Below are 27,598 nucleotides of genomic sequence, written 5' to 3' on the forward strand. Positions count from 1 at the left end.
TTTCTCATAGAAAATGAGTTTGTTATGTAAAAACAAAACTGAGAAAGAATGATTTAAATTATTCAGAAATAAAATTTATGGAATGCTTAGCATGCACTTCTTTTTTTTTTTTTTTTTCTGTAAAAGGTCATTGATTAAAGTAAGACCATATCCAGCAAAATTTTGGGAAACAAAATAATGTATTATTTCATCAATACTTGAAGTGAAAATCAGTTACTAAATAAAAACTACCATTGCAAATAGAATATATAGTTATAGAGTCTAAAACACCTGTTATACAATTCTCTAATTAAAAGCACTACTCTAACCAATGTATTTTTATTAGACACTTCCATTAATTTTTCATCTCTCCATTACATTTCTCGACTTTCTAGCTGACTCTGGTGCATATAATTGTCGGTGAGTAAAACAAAGGTTAAGTGTGTACGACGCAGATGATCCCCGAGTTTAAGTATACACTGCGAAATGCATGTGGATGTTCATGATTTAAGCCAATGAACTGTGGCCTGAAATGATGTCACACGAAACAAAGTAGTAAGTGGAAGGTTAAACCTACTTGCATCTCGGCTCATTAAACGCAGTTAAAGTGCAAATCCCCTCATTCTGACAGTAGTGATCACAAGGGTTCTCTTTCTGGTCACAGCGCTGACTTTTAAACCCCATAGAGCATCTGCAGAATTTCAGTAAAATACAGCTATATAAAGCATTTGAATTTTTTTTGTCAATGTGTTTCAAATTTATTTCATACAAGAGATAGTAATATATGAATAAAAAATTTCTCAGGTAAGTTCACTTCTCTCTCATACACACTCATGATATGCTACTCTGAAGAGGTGGGGCACAGAACATAGACATGAATCATATGTGGGCATCATCCTCTGGTGAATGAGGGACAAAAGAAAAATCAAAATAAAGAACATATAAGTTGAATAACTATATTTCAAGTTGTCCATTCTGGACAATTAGGTATTTGAGAGAAAACATTGAAGTCCAGATTCTCTCAAAGCAGAGAATCTCTTATATGTTTCAAATATTTAGAAACCCAGATTCAAGTTCAGCTATTTCCAAGAAGCAAAGCTTAATATGTTTGCATAATACAACACTCTTAAATTTGGTACAAACATCAAATAGCATTCCAGACTTGAAAATAAACATCAAATTCTTTTGAAAAAAATGGCCTTAAGTTCCAAAGTATTTGTAAATATGATTATGTCTGGGTTTCATATATCTGAATAATGTCATTAAAATTAGAACAATTTCCCCCAACACTTTCAAGTTCATATCTCCATGAATGGCTGAAATCTGTATGAGGCTAGAATTAAATGAATTCTCAGTATGAAGTCACAAAAAAATTGATTAAGGGAGGTATTCTGTAGCACATAAGTCAACGAGGAATAATACCTTATCAAAGATGTACATGAAACATTTCTTTAAAATGTATTACCCTCCTCACAAAAGGAGAACAATATAGTAGAGATTCCATGTACAAACAGAGTCATATTATTAAAGGCCCATGAAGCTGTAAAATACTCACAGACACACAGGAACATTTGTCTCCGGGTCCAGCTGGCACGTACCACCATTGTAACAGTAGCCATCACATAACTGACAGCTAGAGGCAATCTTTCCATTAGTGCAGCTGCAGCAACAAAGAAAATAAAATCTCACTGTTACAGGCATCATTATTGCTTAAAGCTGGTGCAAACTCCCTGCAGATGAGAATATTCATTATAGAGGAGTAATGCAGTGGCTGGCTAAAACTAAGTTCTCAGAAAGGCAGACTTGTTGAAGGCAAATATTTTTTAACAGAATAATGACATAAAATTTTGCTTTTGGTAATTTTCAAATTTTCAAGCCATTTTCTTAATATAAAAATTTAATATAGCTAGATATATGTATGAAAAATATACTCTCATATTTATCACTTACACTTAAGGGAGACATGAGCATCAATAGTTGACTCTCTTTTCATAGAATTTGCTGTTTATCATTCTGAATTATAGATCACATGATCAAATACTCTGGAAGCAAATGCCTTGGCTATACCTTCTACCCTGAAAAATGTGGTCCAAATAATTATTATGAGTTCAGACTTTATATTTTGTAAGAAAGTATAGGATTAGCCTGTCATCACATGTATCCTATAGCTTGTCTTTGAATGCGTATTATACTTAATGTTAAACCTTTTATTCTAATAACAACAAAAAAAATACTTATGGAGCAGTTTATTGCATAACTAAATAATAATGTTATAAGAAAAATATGAACTATAACAAGAAAGTAATGAAGTAGACTTATATAGAATGTTTATAGAAATGATCTCAATATGCAAGTAATTACATGTCTGGGATAAGGATAAAAAGTATGACTATTGCTATAGGGGTAAAACAAGCATAACAATATTAAGAAAAACATAAATTTCTTATTGCCATGTTATATTTTTAAATAAAAAATAAATACTATAAGACTGGACATTAAAAATTGTTGGGGAAACAGAAAAATGCATCAAAATTTCAAATTATCAAGGAACCTCTTCTATAAGAAGTATGGTAATAAAATCATGTAAGCCTTGGATCAAATAAGCATTATAACATATCCTGCTGATATTTTGATTATGAGATCATGTTAGTACTAGGTGCTATGAAGCAATCAATGGTATCACAATAAATCTGGACATAACCTTGACAAAGGAATTAGACTGTGATATTATTGATTGATCATTTTGATTCTTTCCAGGATGCATCTATTACAGTGCATCCATCAAAGAGTGTTTCCCAATGATAGGCTATATGTTTAAAATAATTGGTTGGCAATCCTATAGTTCATTTATTTTGTGCATATTTATGTGACCTCATATGGGTGGTAAGGCTGTTAGAAATGGACTAAACTTTTAATAACTTTTCCAGGTGCCTAATTTAGAGATATTTTAAAAAACCTGAATTTGGACCTGGCCAGTTGGCTCAGTAGATAGTGTTGGTCCGACATGCAGAAGTCCTGGGTTTGATCCCTGGTCAGGGTATACATGGGAAGCAACCATCTGTTTCTCTTTCCCTCCTTCTCCCCCTTCTCTCTCTCTCCCCCTCCGACAGCCAGGGGCTCCATTGGTTTGAGCATAACCCCCGGGGGCTGAAGATGGCTCAGTTGGCCTGAGCACCAACCCCAGATGGGGGTTGCCAGGGGCCTGTCGGAGCACATGTGGGAGTCTGTCTCTCTATCTCCCTCCTCTCACTTAAATAAAAAGAACCTGTATTTTAATATCACGTTTTTTTCAAGATGAACAGAAGCAATGAGTGCACTGTGTAGTAGGTGTGAAATGGAGATTTGTGAAAGTGCAGCCAAACGTGGGGGGAGAGGCGGTGGTTTAAAGTTTCCGAGATTTAACAGAGAATATCACAACTTCTATAACCCACAGAGGCATCTACATACAAATGCAAGGAGGTCAAGTGTCCACTTAGTAGCATTGGTATCTGAATGTGAGTGGACTGGGGAGACTTTTCTGTGCCCTCCATGTCTAGCCTTAAGAATCAAAGACCAGAAACTTACTTTCTTGTTCTATCAAAGAGAAAAATTAACTTACTAAACATTAAAGGGCTTCCCCCTTGAAAGATAACTATATACCAGATATCAGCTTAAAAAAATTATATTTATTAATTCCTTTTAAATTTCTGCTTCAAAGAGTAATAAAAAATGTTGCCTTTTTCTCCCAAAGGCTTTGTGCACAGTGCACAGATGTGTATTGTAAAATTGAGCACCTGAAATCTATGTAAGTATGCTAACCAGTGTCACCTCAAAAACGAATTAAAGGCCTTGGCCGGTTGGCTCAGTGGTAGAGCATTGGCCTGGCGTGAGAAGGTCCCGGGTTCGATTCACAGCCAGGGCACACAGGAGAGGCACCCATCTGCTTCTCCACCCCTCCCCCTCTCCTTCCTCTCTGTCTCTCTCTTCCCCTCCCACAGCCAAGGCTCCATTGGAGCAAAAGTTTGCCCCGGCGCTGAGGATGGCTCTGTGGCCTCTGCCCCAGGCGCTAGACTGGCTCTGGTCGCAACAGAGCAATGCCCCAGATGGGCAGAGCATCGCCCCCTGGTGGGCGTGCCGGGTGGATCCCGGTCGGGCGCATGAGGAAGTCTGTCTGACTGCCTCCCCGTTTCCAGCTTCAGAAAAATACAAAAGAAAAAAACAAACCCCACAAATTAAAAATAAACTGAAAAAATAAATTCGTAGGTATTTCAAAAGCAAAATACAAATTATCCAAATCATTATAATATATGAGAGTACAATTTATATTTTAATGCAAGTCTTTATCATTATTTTGTTTCTTAAAGGCATATGTAACACACACACAAAGTTTGTGATATATCACCTTCTAAAAGTTAATTAATAGTTATCTAGTACACAAAAAAATTCCCATAATAATCAACATCAGACAGGCATTATTTAAGCTATTGAAAATTATGATCAAGTCTTTCTTCATAAATATTTACTTAGATTAATGAAGAGACAAAATATTCAATTAGTTCCTTTCTCACTGTGCTTGATAAAGACTGTCTGATAAATCAAGAATTATACTCCTACTTTTTAAACTTCCATTATCTACTCATTGTTAGCAACTATCATTTATCTGTTTTTACATGTATTGTTCCAAAAAGATCTTTTAAGAGTCAGAACTCTAATGCTGATCCTCAATAGCCTGTGCATATTATAAGGCTCTGGTGTTTGAGGTTGGCAAAGCCAGCATTCTCTGTACAGCAAGCCCCACTGATGGCCCTAAGAGCCCTCCCTTCCTCACGTGGAACTTCCCATGTAACAGAAACGGAATGTGGGCTTCTGCCTGCACTTTCTAAGGCAGGGGTCCCCAAACTTTTTACACAGGGGGCCAGTTCACTGTCTCTCAGACCGTTGGAGGGCCGGACTATAAAAAAAAAACTATGAACAAATTCCTATGCACACTGCACATATCTTATTTTAAAGTAAAAAAACAAAACGGGAACAAATACAATATTTAAAATAAAGAACAAGTAAATTTAAATCAACAAACTGACCAATATTTCAATGGGAACTATGCTCCTCTCACTGACCACCAATGAAAGAGGTGCCCTTCCAGAAGTGCCGCGGGGGCCGGATAAATGGCCTCAGGAGGCCGCATGTGGCCCGCGGGCCGTAGTTTGGCGACCCCTGTTCTAAGGTAAATTAGGTTGGAAACTGTGGCTCACAGGCTGCCTTAGACGACGGTGCCTGATTCCTTGCGTGAATGAAATGAGGTCCTGAAGAAGCTTCTGCAGCACATTCCCACATGGCACACTGGACACGAAGAGGAATGCAGAGTGTGCTCACTAACTGAAACAAAGTTCTGTCACGCTAAGTTTTATCACAAAGAGCTGAGGAGCTTAATAAGTAAACACACTTTTGGTAGTTTATATGGAAATGCAATTTGCTTTTATGGACTTGTCGTAGACACATATTTTTAATGAGTCATATTTGTAATTACTTTATTTAAAAAAATGTACTTTCAAAGGAACCGCCAATTAGAGAGTTTGAGTAAATGTCATTCATGATGATAATACAGATCATATTTAGAGTAAATTCTAAATGCAAGTAAATAAAAAAGAAGAAATAAATAAATGTTATAGGTACTAACATTTCATAGGGCCTTGTTTGGCAGAGCGCCCCGACTGGACTGGCGCCCTCACACAGCTGTTGCAGCAGCGGGGCCCCAACACTGCACACAATGCTTTTCCATCTCAGGGGCCTCTTTATTGTGCTCTCAGCAAGACAAGTGAGAAGAGTCCAGTCCTTTATAAGTCATTCGTTTAAAAGGTTATTGAAAGAAGTTTGGAACGAGGACTGATCTCTAACCTCATAAACTTGTTTCATGATAGAAACTGAACAACATTACCCTTTGGCTGCTACGATCTGTTTCTGCTCACTTGACATTAAAGCCGAAGGGCAAGAGACAATGTAACCAAAGTGTAACTTGAACATTTTTGCTTTAGTTGCTTTCTGGGAAACATTATTCTTTTTCCTTATTTTTAACTATAATGTTCAAAGTCAAATTTAAAAAAAAAAGAGTTGGCGTCCATTAGACAGGTCCTTTGCCTCTCCCCCAAAGTCATTTTGTAACAACAAAAAAGTAAATACACACTGTTGAAAATAATAAAGATATAATTAAAAGCCTGAGCTATTCTAATTTAGGAATATTACATATAGCTTTCTGAATGTATGTTGTATTTCACTTTTTTTTTTTACTATTAGAAATATTCTATGTAGGGAATGATCTGATAATATCATTATATGGTAAATTCTCACATTCTCAGATGTAGGCATTGAGGAAGTTTGGATTTAATTTAATGAACTGAACTTTATCTCTAGCCCCCCTCCCCCCAAAAAAATTCATATTTTAAAATATAAATAATTTATATTGTTTTCACAGTTTTTGGTTGGACTGCTAAATCCTTTTGGGTTCAAATGCTTTTATAAATTAAACTAGATGCCCACTTACTTGCAAGATATATCATCACTGTTTTTATTTATAATGCACTGCCCTCCATGGCACCGTACACATTTGTCAAGCTCACATCTCGGTCCTTCATAGCGTGTTGGACAGACACAGTCAACACTGCCGTCACTCCCAATGGTACAGGATTCAGAGTTCACACAGTAGTGGTAACACACATCTAGGAAGAATGAACAACAGAAAAATGAAATTACATGAGAAGATATTTTTCTTCAATCACAATAAGTGTTTCCATTTTATTTACTATTTAAAGATGGTCAATCAATAAGTAGATTAATTTACAAAACCAGTTTGTAATTACATGTAATTAGACTCCTCTAATAATGCCATTGATTTGATGTCTCTTTTTGCCTGAGTAGAGTATCATCTCATCTGGTGATGAGGAGATGGATAATGTTGATAGGATGCTAACTTACTACCTCTTTAGTTTCTGAATTTTAGCATTTAAATTAGCAAGGTCCCTTTATTTTCCTTCTGGTGAGAAACATTACTATTATTCTGAAATGAGCAGAAATGCTCGCGATTTCTTTAGCTGTGCCTCTTTTCTACCAGAGCACGGGGTGCTGGATGGTGAGTGGGGGTTCCCGTCTCTGCACTGGGCCTTGGTGTGATGGAAAGAGGCTCCTCGCTACATGTGCCAACACAGCTTCAAGAATTTTCAAATACGTGGGCAGGTGTGCAACCTAGAGGTGTGCCTCTGATGAAACTCCACAGGGAAAGTGGACTGGGAAAGTCACTGATCCACCCCGGGTGGAAAATGGAATACAAATTGAGACTATCCTCCCCCTCCTAGGTGAGAGCCTAACCTTCCCTTTAGTCAGAGGGAAAACGTCCCTGGCGCTGAGCCTTTTGTTTTGAAAGGGGTTTCTTACTGAGTAATACAGATCACACTCTCAACAGCAAAGGAAGACTTCCTTAAATATGTATTTCTATACCTCTTGAATGTGAGCAATAAAAATAAATACCATTTAATATAGTAACCACATTAACTCTGTAATTAAACATTTAGTCTTAACCTTTTGACTACATGTATGTCTACTTAGGAATATATTATAATTTACCACATTCAAAATATTGAAATTCCTAATACATATAACCTTAGGCAAAATAAATGATTAGATCAATCCCAGACTTAGTGTTTAGAAGCAGCAATTTCCTGTTAGCCATCTAACTGTGCAGCATTGTTAAGTGAGATTAGCTAAAATAAAAACCACAATTTATAAACTTCAACCTGCTGAAAGACAATTATAGTGGATGAAGTAAATTGAAAAATAATTTACTATTCTCATATTTATATATTTATTTAGTCTTTTAATAAAAGACAAATTAAATTTATTGACAGACTTATTTCACATTTATAGAAATTTATTTCATGTAATCTCATGCTCTCTGTTGCATTATACCAAGTACCCATTTTATATTCAATGCTTGAGTTTATTTTATATGGGTTTTGGTTATACTTAATAAAAGTAAGACACTTTTTTAAGTGAGAGGACGGGGAGACTCGGGCGAGGCATCCCAACCAGGATCCACCCGGCAACCCCTTGATGGGACCGATGCTCAAATCAGCTGAGCTTTCTTCAGCACCCAGGGCCGACACTAGTACTAATCGGGCTGCTGGCTGCAAGAGGAGAAGAGAGAGCGAAGGGAGAGAGGGAGTGGAAGAGAAGTAGATGTTACTTCTCCTGTGTGCCCTGACCGGGGATCAAACCGGAGACATCTGCACACTGGGTTGATGCTCTATTCATGGAGCCAAGTGGCCAGGGCCAAAAGTAGTAAATTCTAAAGTAAAAAAATTTGAGTTTTGAAAGTTCAGTCTGTTAGTATCTGTACACAAAACACATTCTTGTTTTTATTTCCGAAGAACATGTTAGCAACAACCTCGATGATCATCTATTATCATCTCCTATGCAATGCAGAAATCTCTAAAAAACAACTTTCTACTAATCTTAGGTTGCTGGAGCCCTCTTATGCAGAAGGTGCACTCAACATTGCCCACAGTTGCTTTACAGTTCAGTTTTGGGTCCTGGTTCAGATGTCTGATTGAACACAGAAGCTGGCTGATGTATCTTTGTAGGATCTTTATATTATGTTCTAATTCAGAGGTTTACATAGTAGTATTTCATCGGAATCATGTAGGGAGTTTATTTGCAAATGCAAATTTCAGTGCCTTTTCCTGTCACCGATCATTAACAACCTCTAGATATTAATTCATAACTTTGAAATGGGGCCCAGATGATTCCTCTGGGGGCTAATAGGAGAACTAGATTTTGGGAACTACAGAGTATAAGAAATGATGATCTGGAGATAATGTTACTGATTAGCAGAGGCACTACCCTGTCTGACAGTTGTAAATCACTTGAATTTAACTAAAAATCAATTATTTCCTGACTAACTTTGTGAACAGAATTAAATGTAACTTTAAATCTAAAATCTGGAACCACTTTGCTTTTTAAACCACACTGCTGAAAATGTTGGAGAAACTAGAGAAAATGGGGTTAATATTCTGAGGGCTGATGATTGACCACAATGTAGCATGGAATAGTTTGCATACACCTAGAGTGGTAGAGAACAAAGTTAACATTTTATCTACAATTTACTAATTATATTATAAGTAATGTTCATGTATACATTAAATTTGTTTTAGACAAAACTTAAAAAGATGTTAGACTATACACAACTAGTAAGTAATTAAGTAAATAAAAGTTAACACCTCAAAAAAATACCATGGCACACTCACCAAATTGATCACAAATAATAAAAATTATCATATAACACTCATGGGAATATAAATTGGTTCAACCAATGTGGAAAACGATTAACAGTATTTATAAAATTTAACATGCCCACATTTTATGACCTAGCATTTCTACTCCTAATATATTTATCCAAAAGTATACACATGCACAAAAGCTAGTAATAATATGCACATCAACTATTTTTGAAATAGCCAAAAACTGAAAATAATCTAGATGGTCATCACAAGAAGAATGGATAAACTGTGGTTCACTCATATATAGATAATATATAGATATAAAGATAGATTATAGATAGATGATAGATGATAGATAGATAGATAGATAGATGATAGATAGATAATAGATAGATAGATAGATAATAGATAAAAATATAACCTGAATGAGTCACACAAAAGTCATATTGAGAAATAAAATTAGACATAAACATAATATATTTCTTTATTTATATAAAGTTCAAAAAGCAAAACTAATCTGTAGTTTTAGAAATCAAAAACAGAGATATAATTGGGAAGAAGAAAAAAGATAGTGATGGGGAATACCAGGGACTATCTGGGGTACCAATAATTTTTAGTCTTGAACTGAATGTTGGTTACATTGGTTTGTAAACCTGATGATAATTTACTGAATTGTATACTTGTCATTATAAACTTTTCTACATATATTATGCTGCAATAAAAAGTTTTTTTTAACCCAATGGCCAATCATCTACAATTAGAATATTTTGAAATCTGGTTCATATTCTAGATATAACAGTTTATTTCTTCACAGACACTATTTATAAAAGAAATTCATGGTCTGCTATTTATGGTTTAAAGAAAATTATCCACTCTTTAATGTTTTCAATATTTTTTCATTGTATGTCAGTTGCACTTTATTTAGTGTACTTGATTGCTCTTATAGCATAAACATGGAATCTAATGAGTGTTGAATGTATGCTTGAAATAAAATGGTGAAATCAGTACATATTAGAATATACACTTTAGCAAATAATTCTAAATTGCATGCTGCTAAGCCATACCATTTTTCCCTTAAAAAAAAATGAGGAAACTCTTTGAGGCTTAGAACCCTTTCTCTATAGATTTGCAAATGGAAGACATTTTATTTTTCTTAGTTTACATGTTTATCACTATGCTAACCTGAAGTTCAGGGAAGGAGAGTTGCTCATTGTGTTCCTGTCCTCACAGCATTGCTTCCCAATGTTTTTCTATGAATATTTTCCATCTCCTACTGTCGGGTTTGAGATGTAGAGCTTAGAGAAGTTTGGTTCGATTGTCTTCAGTACCACTGTTAGATTTGAGTCCCCGTCCCCAGAACTTGGAATTATATTCTACATTCCCTTCCTTCTTCCTCCGTCCCTCCCTTACTTCCTCCCTTCCTTCTTTTTTTGTTCCTTCCTTTCTTAAAGGCTTCTCTATATACTCAATTCCAGCTCCAAGATTCCTGAACACAGGGAAAAGCACAATTTACTATAGGGAACTTTAGCATCTGATATTTAAGCTACCACCTAAGCATTAGATACTTGTAAGTTAGAAGGCGAATAATTCTTTCAAGTGTTCTCTCTGTTGTTTAAAGTTTGATCATGACATATACTATGTGCAAGCCCAGGAAAGACTTTGAAACATCTGATGGTGTTATTTTTAAATTGGGTGATTGAACAAACATCCCTGTTCTCTGCAACTGTCTCAATATCATAATAGAAATGTATAGTAAATTGTAGGAATGCAAGCTGATTTCTCTCTTATTTTCTTCTCAGTGATAATCCACTTTCAATTATAAGCATCTATGTAAAACCTTTAAAATATATGTGACATTTTAATGTTTCACATTTCTCTATCCCTTAAATACTTACTGCACACCTATTTAAATTCTAATTTCTCTTCAGCTATTTAGCTAACTAAAAAAAAAAAAAATCCATTAACACACCTCAATCCAGCAGAAATCTAGCAAAATATGAAGAGTGAAAGTATATGAGATGGCATCTTTGGTATGCAATTGTTCACTTTGCTCGTAGGATTCTGTCTTGACCTAATAAACCCTAAGATGAATAGACAGGCTGAGCGGTCACTGGAAGAACACTTATCTTACTGAAGAGCACTGCTAAAGTTACCACAGAAAATTTACCAATTTAAGCATTAGTAACGCTTTAACCATTTTGAAAGTAATCTTCCTATAAGACAGACAAAATATATAGATATATTTATTGACTTATTTATCATTGTATCAGTTATTTGTATTAACTTTCCTCTGCAGAAGTTTCATAGCCTCATGCCTTTTTAATTGTATTTTACATTTAACCAAGTGAAATGTTACTTGTAATGAAGCAATAAGCTAATCAATATAAAAATGCTTAATTCCTGGCCCTGGTCAGTTGGCTCAGTGGTAGAGCGTCAGCCCGGCGTGCAGAAGTCCCGGGTTCGATTCCCTGCCAGGGCACACAGGAGAAGCGCCCATCTGCTTCTCCACCCCTCCCCCTCTCCTTCCTCTCTGTCTCTCTCTTTTCCTCCCGCAGCAGAGGCTCCATTGGAGCAAAGATGGCCCGCGCGCTGGGGATGGCTCCTTGGCCTCTGCCCCAGGCGCTAGAGTGGCTCTGGTCGCAACAAAGCGACGCCCCGGAGGGGCAGAGCATCGCCCCCTGGTGGGCAGAGCGTCACCCCCTGGTGGGCGTGCCAGGTGGATCCCGGTTGGGCGCATGCGGGAGTCTGTCTGACTGTCTCTCCCGTTTCCAGCTTCAGAAAAATACAAAATAAATAAATAAATAAATAAATAAATAAATAAATAAAATGCTTAATTCCTAAGAAAAAGAGAGTTAGAGATATTGGTGGTTGGTAAACACTGTATTTGCAACAAAAGGATTGTCTTCTCTTTCCTGACACAAACACACACACACAGTAAAGCATGTGCACACCCGCGTGCGTGGACACACACACACATACACATACACATAGCCATCCCTCCCACAAACAAACTTTTATTTCTTCAAAATTTCTTTTTCCTTTTTAAGTGAGAGTAAGGGAGATATACAGACAGACTCCCACATGCATCCTGACTGGGAACTACTCAGCAACCCCTGTCCGGGATCAATGCTCAAATCAACCACGCTATACTCAGTGTCTGGTGCTGACACTCAAATCAATTGAGCCACTGCGCGCGGGAGGGTAAGAGGGAAATAAGGAGGAGAGGAAGGGAAAGAAGCAGATGGTCACTCACATGTGAGCACTGACCAGGGATCAATCCCAGGATATCCGCACGCCAGATTGACATTCTATCTACTGAGCCAACCATCCAGGGTCAATTTCTTCAAAATTTTAATTTGACTCAATAGTTATTAGAACCAAAAAAAAAAAGTTTTTTTTTAAAACAGTGGTAGACTAAAAGAAAACAGGTTAGAAGAAAACAGGTGATAGGAGATATTTTTTTGGAAGATTTGGAATAGGAAAGGGATTGGATGTAGAAGAGAAGACTGAGAGGCTGAAGATAAAAGAGTCCAGCCAAACTGGCCAGTAAACAGTCAGCAAGAACAGTCTAAATTTATAAAAAGGAAAGCTGGTGGAACAATGTGGTTGAATCTCATTTTGAGCAGCGTGGGTAATTTAACCTTGAGAGTACCATAGAAATGGTGGATCTGTATAACTGATTATTTCCTGGGGATGTTCATGTGCTTAATTCTATACTGGGAGCAATGGGAGAAGTCCAGAAATAGAGGACAAAGCATCAGCACTCGAGAGTAGATGACACAATTAAAAGGTTAAGGCAGGAAGAGAAACAAAACCAAAATTGATCTGAATCAATCCAGTGTGGCCAGACCCTCTATATATTACTACCAACAAAATCTTCCTTCGTGAGGAATATTCCACCTCATAAATTTTGAGCATTTTATTGCCCCGATCAGCATAACAATTGAGATGCTCTGCATATGATAAAAAGGAGCAACAATAAAATATAATTAATCTGTGCTAAGAAAGCAGAGATTACCACTAAATTATATAACAGCACTTTTATTCACAATATAAAAATGGTTATAACCTCTATAAGATAATTACACTAAAAATGTATACATAGTAGCACTGAACATAAATAATCATGTAATCTAAAGGACAATAATGTTATATAATTACAGAGTATCCATGTGGTAATGAGGTAGATAGCAACTGGAGTATAAGTCAATGGCTATTTTCTGCAACAGAAATAAAGCATTTTTCAAGGGAGATCATCATCACACTCTGTTTCTCTTTCACTCCCTCTCTTTCTGTATCATTCTTTTTCCAGCAACCAGAAACTTAATAGACTGCATCTTAATTGACTCATATATGAGTATACAGACAGGTTTATGAATATTCATGGAAGCCAGATGTCTATAAAATCTCTAGCTGCATTTATCATTTTTCCCAAATATTTCTTTCCATTGAAAAGTAATTGTTAATATATTTAACTATTAACATATTTGCAACCAGGTCATTCATATTTTATTAGTTAGGGATGTGTGAAATTTATTTAAAGAGAAGAAAACCAAACTAAAATAAGACCACCTAAACAGGAGCTGATGTTACTCAGTAAGGATAATGGAGAACCTAGAGATTCTTTATTGAGCAACAGAGAATGATAACATGTGGGAGGGAGAATTAATCATACAACTTCATGCATGTACATCAATTGTTCTACTTCAGTGAATTTTGACCAGTCTATTCAAAAATAAGTTTTGTGAATTGGCTTTAAGAATAGTAAACTAAACAAGCACTTCATTATTTAGGACTGCACATACACAAAAACAACAATAAATTAAAAGTAGGACTGGCTTACTTTCACAAAGACTACATACATTCCACAGTGCATATCCCAGACATTCTGGAGCTCAACTCCAGTTTCAGTGCAACTCACAGTCCAGGCTTCACTGCATGTGCCAGGAGCAATAGGTTCTATGAATTCTGCTAATATTCCTCCCTCAAGGAGGTTTCTGGCTGCCTCTATGTAGGTATGAAATATAGAAAAATTTCGGGACCCAACAATAGTATTAACTTTTGTTGAATACTTATGTCGGGGTCACATAACAAGAAAAAGAAAAAAACGCCGAAACTTTGCTCAGAATATGAGGGACTTAGAGGTTGAATTCAGTCTTTTTTCTGGCTAATGATGTAATCTTATGTGAATGAGTTGACTTATTTCTCCAAGACACTTTCCCATCATTCCTGAACAGAGGTCGCAGTATGAAACATGACTAAGAATACGTCACGGTTTCCTCCTCACTCACCCATCCTCTATAATGCCATTTATCATCATGGGGGAATAAAGCCTGATTTGAGTAAAATGGTAGAAGTAATGATTATGATGATGATAAACAGTCATTTTTAGCTATCTCCTATACTCCAGGAAAATGTGTTTGTTATAGTCTCATAAATTATACGGCATTATCATTATTTTATAGCTTACTAAGCTGAAGCACAAAGAGGTTAACCCACTTGCCAAAGATCACACAAGAATAAGTGAGAGATCTGAAATCCAAACTCAGCTAAGCTTAACTGAGGACAATAAACTTCTATGTTTCTTTTTTTTTGATAATTCATATATTTGTTCAGGAAACAAATCTAGAAGGTAATTTTGATTATCCTTGGTATTCTCTTTTATTTTTATGTGTATCTAACGCTGAATGTGCCCCAACTACATACACACCTGAGGTCTTACCGCCAGTCAGAACATTAGAGAGCCCTGGATGCAAGAGCAGCAGGCCCAGGAGAGCTTGCCTGCTGCGGTCCCGACCTGCAGAACCGGAACCTTGGAACTCAAGCTGGACTCCCACATCTCATCTCATATTTCCTGTGTCATTCTCAAACTCCCGCCCCAAGCCAAGTTGAATATTTACCTGTCCAGCCACTGATATTGGTAATAGCACTAAATTCTCTTTCCTGATGGAAACACTTAACCATCCATGTGGCTACTCATTATTAGGCAGAATCAACTTCGGGTCCGTACAGATAAATGAAATCGTTAATAGGTATAGATATCACAAACTAAAACACGCCTGAATCGTTACCATTTCCTGAGATCTATTTAGGAAATTTTCTGAAAAAGTTAAAAGATTCTTAAATACATTAAGAAGAGTGATTATGGCCCTTCTGTCTCTAGAGTCAGTTTTTAATCTAGAACTGTTTATGAGGCAAAAGAGATAAAGCATTTTGGATAAGTTATCCAAGATTTTTATGATTATTGTCCTTGGATTATATAAGAAAATAGAAGAACATTTAAGAAATATTAAAATTTATTCTTTTTAACATTCCTCAAATGTTTTGTGCAACTTAATGTATTTTAATAATTAAACTTATTGTATAGACCTAAATTTATCTTCCAATTTCATAACTGAGTTTAATAAAGTAGGCAAATATTTAATCCAGGGGCTAATTAAATATTCACTAGGGAAAGAAATGTGTGCAAAACTTTGATTAGAGCTGATAAATTTTCATCAGGAAAGTGTGTCTAAAAACATGAGCATTTTCTAATTTATTACTAAAAATAGAAATATATTTTAAATATTTCTATAGCAATAACTATAAAATTTAAAGGAATAACATTGATTCTGAGTCAACAGTGCCATCTCTGAGTATCTAGGTATAAGAAATATATAAAATTCAGAAAGCCAAATAATTAATTTTTTTAATAAATAAATTTTTATTAATTTTAATGGGGTGACATCAATAAATCAGGGTACATATGTTCAAAGAAAACATGTCTAGGTTATCTTGTCATTCAATTATGTTGCATACCCATCACCCAAAGTCAGATTGTCCTCCATCACCTTCTATCTAGTTTTCTTTGCAAATAATTAAAATTTTGATTTGAGTTAGATATATGGAAAGAGATTTTAAAAGTACCAGCATTGAAATTTATAATGGACTTCTATTTCAAAATGCATATTAAAAATCATGGCATCAATAATTTTGGTCAAAAATTACCTCATAAAATCATCATAGCAATGCTTTTTCAAAGAACATAGAAATCTATACAATTTTTGCTTATGAACAATGATTGGAATTGAGTATTCCTCTATTTTTAAATCAATCAACTACAAAAAGTATGATTTATAACATGCTCATCATTTGAGTTTGATTTGTAAGCAACCTGACTTACTGATGACAGCTACATATGGCTTATATGATGAAGCTAACTGAAAACTAGGTAGGGGAGTAAGCATATGAAGTGTGCGTGTATACGTGCTACCTCTCTGACCATAAACAAGCAATTTGCCAGTTTTACGATATCCGGTGCCTGCATAAACAGACACACAGCTACTGGGTCAAATAAACCAACTGCCAGATTCTCCAGGCTGTCACGTGAATAAAAATTGTAACTTGCTGAATTCCCAGAAATGGGACATTATATTGAATCAGACTAAACTGATAGGTTGAAGTTTATAGAAACAGTCTAACCTATGAGTGGAATTAAACCCATTCAAGAAATTATTTCCTTCTGTGGTCTAATCTACTTGCTTTCATGTGACTAAATGTAGTATTCCAGTCTAAACTTGTGGGTCATTTCAGAAATTATTTTTTAAAAGCATTTCAGACTATATCCATGAATGCTCTAAAATTAATGAATTTATTTTTATTGTCAAAATTAAATATTGCATAAAATATATAATATATATTTTAAATGACACTCAAAATATCTATTAAAATGAAAATATTAAAAAATGAACTTGATTTTAAAATTTACAAAGGACTTTTCTTATAGATTATCTGAACTGAAATGCCCAACTTTCTGAAGCATATATTAATAGTTATAATTATCACATTGTTTTACAAATCATGTAATTGTAACCGCTGGTGATGAAAATAACTTAGAAATCTAGAGTTATATTAGTCTACAAATTTCTACTCTATATAATTTTAAATGATTCTCAAAGAATGTTTAATTCCATATCATCATCTCTAAAACTCAATATTTCCTTCTCAATCTGGAATTCAGCTTGACCAATTCCAGAAGAGTAAGATTAGAGTGTATATTTAATGAAACCCACTAAAATTACAGGCAAACCATTTATATGTTTGTTTTAGTTACATAAGAGGTTCTTAAAAATACCAGAAGCCTACTTTACCTTCCAGTTGAAGGAGTATTAAAATCTGGAGTTGAAGTATTACAGTTTTATTTCAGTTATTCATGGTCTGGAATGTATCAAGAATGTAACCTGAATACTTGGCTTCAAATGATAATTGACTAGTCAGTTAAATAACGTGCCATTCATTACATGGTCATACCTACATCAATTTGTTTGTTTCTGATGCTATGTTGATTACTTATATCAATTGATTATCAGGAAATCTTGTCCTCAAATCATTACAATATAGATTTTTTTCAGTTTCCAAACTATTAAAGTGCAAATCATTTCATCAAATTGAAAATTATATCATACTACTACCATAGATTTAATGATGAATCTTCAAGTGGTAATGAAGATATAAAAATTCAAATTTAGCTAGCTGACCTTCTGATTAATCATCTAGTTGTATTTTGAAACATGTGACTTTAAAAACTTTTTTTTTTTTTTTTTTTGTATTTTTCTGAAGCTAGAAATGGGGAGAGACAGTCAGACAGACTCCCGCATGCGCCCGACCGGGATCCACCCGGCACGCCCACCAGGGGGCGATGCTCTGCCCCTCTGGGGTGTCGTTCTGTCGCCACCAGAGCCTCTCTAGCGCCTGGGGCAGAGGCCAAGGAGCCATCCCCAGCGCCCGGGCCATCTTTGCTCCAATGGAGCCTCGGCTGCGGATGGAGAAGAGAGAGACAGAGAGGAAGGAGAGGGGGAGGGGTGGAGAAGCAGATGGGCACTTCTCCTGTGTGCCCTGGCCAGGAATCGAACCCCGGGACCCCTGCACACCAGGCCGACACTCTACCACTGAGCCAACCAGCCAGGGCCAAAAACCTTTTTTTTTTAAGTGAGAGAAAGGAAGATAAAGAGACAGACTTCCACATGCACTCTGACCCAGATTCACCTAGCAACCCTGACTGGGGCCAATATTCGAATGAATCAAACTATTTTTAGCACATGAGGCTGATGTGCTCAGACCAATCAAGTTAACCTCAGCTCCTGGGGCAAATGCTTAAACCCATCAAGCCACTGGCTGTGGGAAGAAAGAGGAAGAGAAGGGGGAGAGGGTGGGGGAGAGAAGGGTGTGGCTTCCTGACCAGGAATTGAACCCAGGATGTTCATATTCCAGGCCGACACTCTATCCACTGAGCCACTGGCCAGGACCAAAACTTCTTTTTAGAAATATATTTTATTTAATTTTTAAATTAAATTTATTGGGGTGACATTAGTTGATAAGATCATGCAGGTTTTAAGTGCACATTTCTAGGACACACAATCTGTATATTCCATTGTGTGCTCCCCCCAAATCAAATCATCTTCTGCCAACATATATTTAGCCCCCTTTAATCTTTATTAAGCCCCTCACCCCCTTCCTTCTGATAACCATCATTTTGTTGTCTCTTGTCTATGAGTTTCAGTTTCATATCCCACATATGAATGAAATCATATGGTTCTTAGCTTTTTCTGATGTGACTTTCTATTTCTCAGAGTGCTTGCTATAGTTAAGATGTATATGATTCTCTGATAGCAACCCCAAAGAAATAGGTTCTTCTCCTAATTGTTCATTTTCATATAATTAAGCATCTATGTTATGACAAATTATTAGCTATCTCCTTTTTATTTAGTATTTGTTCTTTTTAATGTAACTTCATTTGTTGGAAAACAACAGAGTTTTAAAAATATATATTTATTTAAATTAAACTGCCCTTGCAGGGTAGCTTAATTGGTTGGAGCAACATTTCTAAACTTGGGGCTGGTGATTTGGCCAGCCAGAAATGGAAACACACAGCAAAGTTTTATCTTACCATGCATAATAGTGCAACATGGTACAAGCTGGTACTTGACTTCTGAACTTCACCATGTACAATGTATTGAATACTACATAAGTTTGTTCAAATGCTTTTTGTCCATTGTGCATGACTTAAAAATGCTCTGCACAGTGCAAAAGGTTGTTCAAATGAACCTCCAAGTTTCAAAGATATCTAAAACAACCTCAATAATAGTTTCATCAATAATATAGGCTGATAAGTGGCAATCACCCTGAGCATAAGCAAATGCAACTAAGACTACTGGGTCTATAATCTTCATACATCATCAGGGTGGTTAACTCTTTGCCAGGCCAGCAAGACATTTCTAGTGGACTGGCACCAGTCACAGATCAATGGTTCAAAAAATCTGAGTTAGTGCGTCCTCCCAATATTACACGGTTGTGGGTTCAATTTTTCGGTCAAGGCACATACAAGAGTCAACCAATGAATGCATCAATTAGTGAAACAAGTAGATGTTTCTTTTTCTCTATCTGTCTTCCTCTCTCTCTCTAAAAATCAAAAAATAAAAAATTTTAATTAAGCTTACATATTTTGCATTCATGAGAATAAAACTGAATAAATAAGTATAATCATGAATGCACTGTTCGATTTAAGCAGAGATCTGCTTTTCTTTATTTGGTGGGTTCTATAACTGTAGAGTAAATTATAAATATAATTCTTTCCTGTTTTTGGTCTTTTGCTATGGATCTCAGAAGCTAATAGAGCTTCTAGAGCTGATGATGACTCTCTTGTCATTTTTGTTTTTATCAGTAATCTGATAAATACAAAATATTTTCTATTCAAATATGAACTACCAAAAGAGGTTTTAATTTTTACATTAAACAGAATAATAATATGTATATAAGATAATAATCTTATTTTATTTTCTTCCATTTAAAGTGCGTAAAGATTCCTGACACATGGCATTTTCTCAAACAGTTGACATGCAAATCAATTGACAATCTAAATCTGATTAAAGAACTGTGTTTTAAAGTTACTGTGATTTAAGAACTGTGCCTTAAATTTACATTTAAATTATTTATTTTTAAAAATTATGATGGCAGGTGTATTTCAGTAGAAACAATTTGCTTGGTTGGAGATAAGCCTCAAGTAAATATTTTTGTTCAATCTATGTGTTTGTCATAATTTATGTACTATGTTGTTTTCAAATACTCAATTCTGTTTGCAGATAATTATTTAGAACCCATTCAGTTTGCTTAACACCAAGCACAGCAGAATTACAATCATGGATGCCTTCTATTCATGTAAAATCTTGATTTTTATTTATTTGTTTGTTTTTGATAAAGACTTCTAACTGAGCCTATTCAATTTATTTAAGTACAAATCTCTCTGTAGGCAGTTACTAGTTATGTCTTGTATGACTGGTTATTTTCTGCCTTCAATTAAGTAGTTTTAAGACTATCTTTCATTGTCTCATAATGTTTTATACATTAACTCTTCCTTAAGTTGGAAAAAGAAGGCAAAATACCTGTTGGTAGTGCTAGTGTGGCATAAGCATATACGGTTTAACAACGTTGTTATATAATTTATGGTGAAGCACCATTTTAAGTGTATTGTGAGACTGGGTAGTACCAAAGTCAAGTAAAGCTGAAATAAAAATAAACTTGTTGGTATGATGCCAGGAAGAGTAATACAACATTCTGAAAGTTTCTTTCAGTAATACGGAAATTATTAAACATAATTACTAAAATTCTAAGTGTAAGCTAAATGACATAGAGATAAAAGTTCATCCATGGTTAACTTTATAAACATATTATTAGAATTTGAAATTTAAGCATATGAAAAATGCTACACTTCTAAGGAGTATGGAGTAAAGTCTATTTCCAATCTCTGCTGGGTTTCTCACTAGATAAGTTTAAGTTGTAACTTTGGCTTTTAATTGGAAAAGATTGTCTTTTGGTTTTTTATTTATCAAAAATTATGTAAGCAAGTTTCTTCAAAGAGCTGTTATACTGATATATCTCCCAACACCTAGAATAATAAATAATATCCATATACATTCAATATATATCAATTGAACAAATTAATTTTAATAATTGAGTCATCCCTCACCATATCACAGCTCACTTTGTGTGGTCTCACTGTATTGTGGATTTTTAAATTGTATATAACTAATTTTTTATCATGGATTTTTCACTATCTTGTGGGATTATGTGGTATAAAGGTATTTTTATATATTTATTATTTTAATTATTTTTTCTGGTGAAATGAGCATTTTCTACCTAAAAATTTGAAAATAATATAAAAATATTAATTAAAACATATTAAAAGAATATTAAATTGAAATAAAGCTTTAAAATATATATAAATAATAAAATAAATATAAGGTTGCTATTGATGGATTTCCACCTATAGTAGGGGTTCTGGAACCTAACACCTGCAGTAGACCAGGGACCACAGTAGTATATGTACTTTAAATCACATCTGGCAAACTGGGAGATTGGAAAGATTTACTAAAATTTCTAATAAATTCTCCTTTACACAAGCAGATTTTTGCCTAAATCTTTTGCCTCATTATTATTTTACATTTCCTCTAAATGAAGGTATAGCATTACATATATAAAAATCCATTTTTCATAATTCTATTTTTACTACTGAATCAAATTGCTTTCAACAATATTTTTAAAGTTTTGAAAATTTCCTCTCAATCATCTAGATTAAATTAATAAAATTATGGTGGAGCGTCGGCCTGGCATGCAGAAGTCCTGGGTTCGATTCCCGGCCAGGGCATACAGGAGAAGCGCCCATCTGCTTCTCCACCCCTCCTCCTCTCCTTCCTCTCTGTCTCTCTCTTCCCTTCCCGCAGCCGAGGCTCCATTGGAGCAAAAGATGGCCCAGGCGCTGGGGATGGCTCCTTGGCCTCTGCCCCAGGCGCTAGAGTGGCTCTGGTCAGGCAGAGCGACGCCCCGAGGGGCAGAGCATCGCCCCCTGGTGGGCGTGCTGGGTGGATCCCGGTCGGGCGCATGCGGGAGTCTGTCTGACTGTCTCTCCCCGTTTCTAGCTTCAGAAAAAAAAAATTAATAAAATTATTACGCTGTCTTACTTATAACTCACCATTCTATATTATGTTTACATGAATGTATTTATTTTTCTTCAAACACATTAATTCAAAACCAATTCTATTTTTACACTATCTTTTCAACCTAAAAACACAGCACAAAGTTTTTCATGGAGTATGGATCTCAATGAGTTGCTAAATAAAGGTGGGATCTTGTTGGAGCGCAGAAAAAAAGAGGGGACCTAGCAGGCTGCAAACAGGACCCTTCTACTTTGTTTACATTCACTCACATACTTAACACTATGTACCAAATCCAGGCACTGAGTTAACTCCCAAGATCGATGAGGTATGTAAAACACTGTGACCTATTTTATATTCTAGTAGGGTAGAGAGTGAAGAACACAATGATGACATTAATACATTTTTAAAATGATGGTCCTAGGAAAAGGAAGTTAAGAAGACACAACATAAATGAACAGATATGGAGAATTCCATATGTAAAAAAGAGGTATGAAAAATGAAAGGGGGTACATTTTTCAGACAATGAACAAGTTTCCAAGGTTGGAAGAAAAAGTACATAAGGAATTATGTTGTAAATAATCCAGGCAATAGCTGATGAGAACCTACATGAAAACAGTGTTTATTTTCTCAACAAAAGAAAAAGAACTAGAGAACACTCAGTAGCCATGGCTCCAAATGTTTTGCCACTCTAGCTGTGCATGTTATAAGAATCTTGAATACTTAAGAAATAGCTAGTCATGAGCAATAATTTCTTTTTTTTTTATGTCAAGATCTCTTCTTGTTGTTTTAGCTTAGTTCTAAGTGGCTTTCACATTAACAAGAGTACCGAAAAGATTCTATTTTCTTTTTCCTTTTTAAAATGAAATTTAATGGGGTGACATTAATTAATAAAAGTATATAGGTTTATTTTATTTTTATTTCATTGTTAGTTATTTGGTCTCTTCTGCTTGGTCGTAATGTAGGCTTAATCAGCTCAAGATTAAAATTCTTATTAACCATTCTTTTCAATGGAGTAGAAACTTGTAACAACCAGACTGAGCCAGCATGCCATCTGAACTTTGAGCATCCTCATAGTGAGTCTAAAATGATGCAGTAGCATGGGCAGGATTTATATAACATTTAATAATGATAGAAGATTACACCAAGAGAAGTGTACTTTTGATTCAGACCCAAAAGGCTACAGATTATTATTCCTGTGTTCTTTAACCTGGCAGATACAAAGAATGGCTTTTTTTTTGGCACTTGTAACATTGGACTAATAAACTAACCTCACAGTGTTGTATGAGCACTTGTTAAACCATCATATATCAGATCAAATGATGAATAACAGCATATATCTCTGTTACCAATACATTATACATGTTCAGTGATTGTTATTTCCCTTGTCATATCTCCCTTAGGAGACTCTAGAAAAAAAATATAATATGAATTTCAAAAAAATTTTTTTCTGAGTCTTTGCAAATGCTTTTCCACTCCGTTTCCTCTCTTCACCTGGTTAGCTTCTCCTATCTTCTGGTTTCAGTTTGGATTTCACTTCCTTTAAAATGTCTTCCCAATAAGCTGAATTCTATGTTCTTTCCTGGGTATTGGTGTCCTCTGTGTTTTCTTAAATGATCACATAATAACTTGTTTCATTTTCAGAAGAACACATTCAACAGCAAGCCTTTTGAGGGCAGGAAATATCTCTGACACCATGATTTTTGCGGTACCTACCATAGTAAACACCACACCATGTTTAGTGACGAGCTGACTAATGGAATAAAATTGCTTGGGAAGACATGTGCTACAAATAATCCACCACATTATCACATATGGTAGTCTCATGTCTGTTTATAAGTTACTTGATAGACAATAGTTATAATACCAGTTATAAAAAATGATATATTTGGATTACTACTATGTACTCCTTATATTATAAATTTTAAAGATTACTTAATGTCTGCACTTACTGAAACCAGCAGCACTGAGCCAAACAGGTACATTTCTAATAATCAGTTCTAACTGAAAGTATAAGGGTTCCTCAAGCAGATCACTAGAGGACTTTGAAAATATCAATGACAGAATAGATTGCCATTTGATTTGAATATCTTGCTCTTAGAAACAAAATAAGTTGGTTTGCATTGTCTATTTTGCCCTAATGTCATTACTATTTAATTACAAATAACCTCAGATATTGTTGACCTCATAGTTAACTTCCAGATCTAAATGTAAAATGCCATGTATATTTATTTTTTTATTTATACTAAGAAGAATCCTTGCTCCAAATAGCATGAAAGGGAGATATATTTGCTCTCGAAGCACTTAAAGAATACATAATTTTCTTTTGACATTATTTATCTCTGTCTCTCCACCATGGGAGCTGCTGTTAAAATTAATTTGCATTTCCGACCCCAGGATTTTATATTGCCATTAGGGTTGTGAAATGTTTTTACTCAGCACAACTAAGACCTGATGTTTTACCTCCCACTAATGGACCTTTAATTAGGCACTGTAATGAACCATTCTGTCATTCCTTCATTTACAGTGAGAAGGTTTTGTAATCTAAGATACAAGTTTGACAGAACACCAGGTTCGTTGAACCTTGCCAACTCACAGCTAATAGATCCTAAATATATTATGCTTTTGTCAGCTGTTGGATTTATCATTTTAATGACATTGTCCACAGACTTATTTTGCTGCCAAAGAACAGTATTATTTGCTGCCAAAGAACAGAACTTTTTGTCAACATTTTGATCAACAACTCCTGGGGTCCAATGCTGACTATCATATTACTACATTGAAACTGTGAGCAAGTTATTTAACCTCTGTCTAAGGATTAATTGATTAATTTTAATAAGTGCTTTGCAGTAAAAGGTGGGTAGTGCTATGACTGCTAATAATGATAAAACTATAATGTAGGCTTTTATAATGCATTAGGATACCTCAGATTGTAATTCTATTAGTTACCAATTAAAACATAAGCTGTTAATTTTACTCTTTTTAAGAATTAAAATTGCTATCATGATGGCCGCATAGTATTTTTAAAACATTTTTACTTATTTTTATTTTTCTTAAGTGAGAATCAGGGAGACAGGGAGACAGACTCCCACATGTGCCCCAACTGGGATCCACCCAACAAGCCCCCTATGGGCCTATGCTCTGCCTATATGGGGCTGCTGCTCTGTTGCTTGGCAAATGGGCTATTTTAGCACCTGAGATGAAGTCATGGAGCCCTCCTCAGTGCCTGGGGCCAACACATTATAACCAAGCTATGGCTGTGGGAGAGGAAGAGAGATATAGAAGGAGAGAAAAGAGAAGGGGGTGGTGGAGAAGCAGATGGTCACTTCTCCTGTGTGCCCTGACCAGTAATCAAACCTGGAACATCCACACACCAGGCTAACACTCTACTGCTGAGCCAACTGGCCAGGGCCAAAACTTTTTTTTTTTTGTACAGAGACAGAGAGTGAGTCAGAGAGAGGGATAGTCAGGGACAGACAGACAGGAAAGGAGAGATGAGAAGCATTAATCATTAGTTTTTTGTTGCATGTTGCGATACCTTAGTTGTTCATTGATTGCTTTCTCATATGTGCCTTGACCGCGGGTCTTCAGCAGACCGAGTAACCCCTTGCTCGAGCCAGCGACCTTGGGTCCAAGCTGGTGAGCTTTGCTCAAACCAAATGAGCCTGTGCTCAAGCTAGTGACCTCGGGATCTCAAACCTGGGTTCTTCTGCATCCCAGTCTGACACTCTATCCACTGCACCACTGCCTGGTTAGGCCCAAAACTTATTTTAAAAAAATCAAGAATGGGGATTCTAAGAATGTGATACAGTAAGTGGCTGTTCCAGCTGCTGCTTCACAAGACCAAACTAGAGTTATAACTAAATTTTAGAACAATCACCCTGAAAAACCAACTTGGGACTAAATGAAGAGGAGTCTATAACCAAAGAGTCATAGGGCAACACTGAGACTGGAAAGAAGGATGGAAATGCAGAAAGGGCTGTCCTGCTCCCAGGACAGACTGACACTTGGGACCCTGGGGCAGGAGCAACATTTACCACCCTTCCTAATTCTTGAATTGCCCAAGCTCTAGACTCTACCAGAGATTGTTTTCCAGAGCTAAGCCCAATAAGCAGCCCACAGACAGAGGCAGCAGGAGGTGATTTTCAGGGAATGTTGGGCCATTTACTGACTTGTCCCGAGACCAAATGTGGGTAAATGCCAGCCTAGGCATGTGGACTGGTATTTCCTTGTGCAGGTGTGACCAGTACAGGTATCCATAAACTCTGGTTTGCTTGTAGCTCCAATAAGGTTGCTGAAAGCTAGTCATGTGCATTATATTGCATGAGTTTGCATCAGGTTTCCTCCTGGGAGGCCCAGGGCTGCCACATCCAGTGACCAGCTGTGGAGAGAGCATTGGATCATGACCTAACAACCCTTACTGGTGGTATGTCCAAAGGGAGAGTTCATCAAACACTGGGCCCAACTGAGGTGAGTTCTGTTTTCTGTGGTCAGAAACTGCACAGTGACTTGCATACATATTGTACAGTTTGGAGCTTCACAATTGGCTGACCCAGATCCCAGATATCCTGACCTGGTGGTCTAGGATCCATAAGGAGAAGGGAGAGAGGCTTGGAGCATGGACATTCAAGGTGTAGGTTCCTTGGAGCCTATTGTTAGGACTGGTCAAGGGGTTTAGCCACTCCCAAGGAGGGCACAGTCAACACTTGTAGAGGACTCTCCCAGGCTTCCTCCTGAGACCAGGGGCTCTCCATCTGGAAGAACTTCTGCAGAGGAGACTGTCAGCACCCCCAATCTAAACCTGCTGCTCACCATGTTAGGGATAAATAGAATTGGACTATCCAACACTGTCTGAAGGATTAGGCTTTGGAGTAGGGGTCACTTTCTCCATACTGAGCTCCTAACCAAGAGACTCATAAAGTAGGGGGTCCCACTAACATTGTCATTCTTAACTCAGCTGCCCTAAATGACCAAGCTTTCAAACTGTAGAGGATTTGGAGGGATCCAGTCTGAGCTTATACCAAAGTTTTTCTAAAAAAGACTGTGTAAAGGTCAGGTAGCAGCAAGAGGAGGTGAAGCAGCTATAAAGTGGAGGCAAACCTTACAGAGCTTGGGCCCTTTTATGGAGCTGCTTTCAGCTCTTAGCAGAAGGAAGCTGGTCATTATATACAGATTGGTTCTTCCCATACTACTCAGGTGGAAAAACACACACAAAAGGCAAACAGAGTAGTAGCTCTAAACAGATAGCCCACATGGGTTACTAAACGGCTAATGTCAATTCATACCCAAACTCTACCCAAGAGAACCCAGAACCAACACAACCAGTAGTGCATGGCAGACCACAACAACACTAGACTCAGCTAGCTACATAAAAAGCACGCCGAAATGAAGAGTCCAGCAGGCACCAGA

At 36.2% G+C, this 27,598-nt stretch overlaps 1 protein-coding gene across 1 annotated transcript in view; it reads right to left on the reverse strand.

Annotated features, from left to right (window-relative positions):
* Window positions 1-27,598, reverse strand: part of LRP1B (LDL receptor related protein 1B) — a 2,108,848-nt gene that overhangs the window by 37,041 nt on the left and 2,044,209 nt on the right. Inside the window, exons 85-87 of the mRNA XM_066345498.1 lie at window positions 6,497-6,671; window positions 1,535-1,639; window positions 557-670 (exon numbers count right to left, since the gene is read on the reverse strand). Of these exons, the coding sequence (XP_066201595.1) occupies window positions 557-670; window positions 1,535-1,639; window positions 6,497-6,671 (394 nt within the window). The remainder of the gene's footprint in view (window positions 1-556; window positions 671-1,534; window positions 1,640-6,496; window positions 6,672-27,598) is intronic.

Source organism: Saccopteryx leptura, chromosome 7 (genome assembly GCF_036850995.1).
Source record: "Saccopteryx leptura isolate mSacLep1 chromosome 7, mSacLep1_pri_phased_curated, whole genome shotgun sequence".
NCBI lineage: Eukaryota > Metazoa > Chordata > Mammalia > Chiroptera > Emballonuridae > Saccopteryx > Saccopteryx leptura.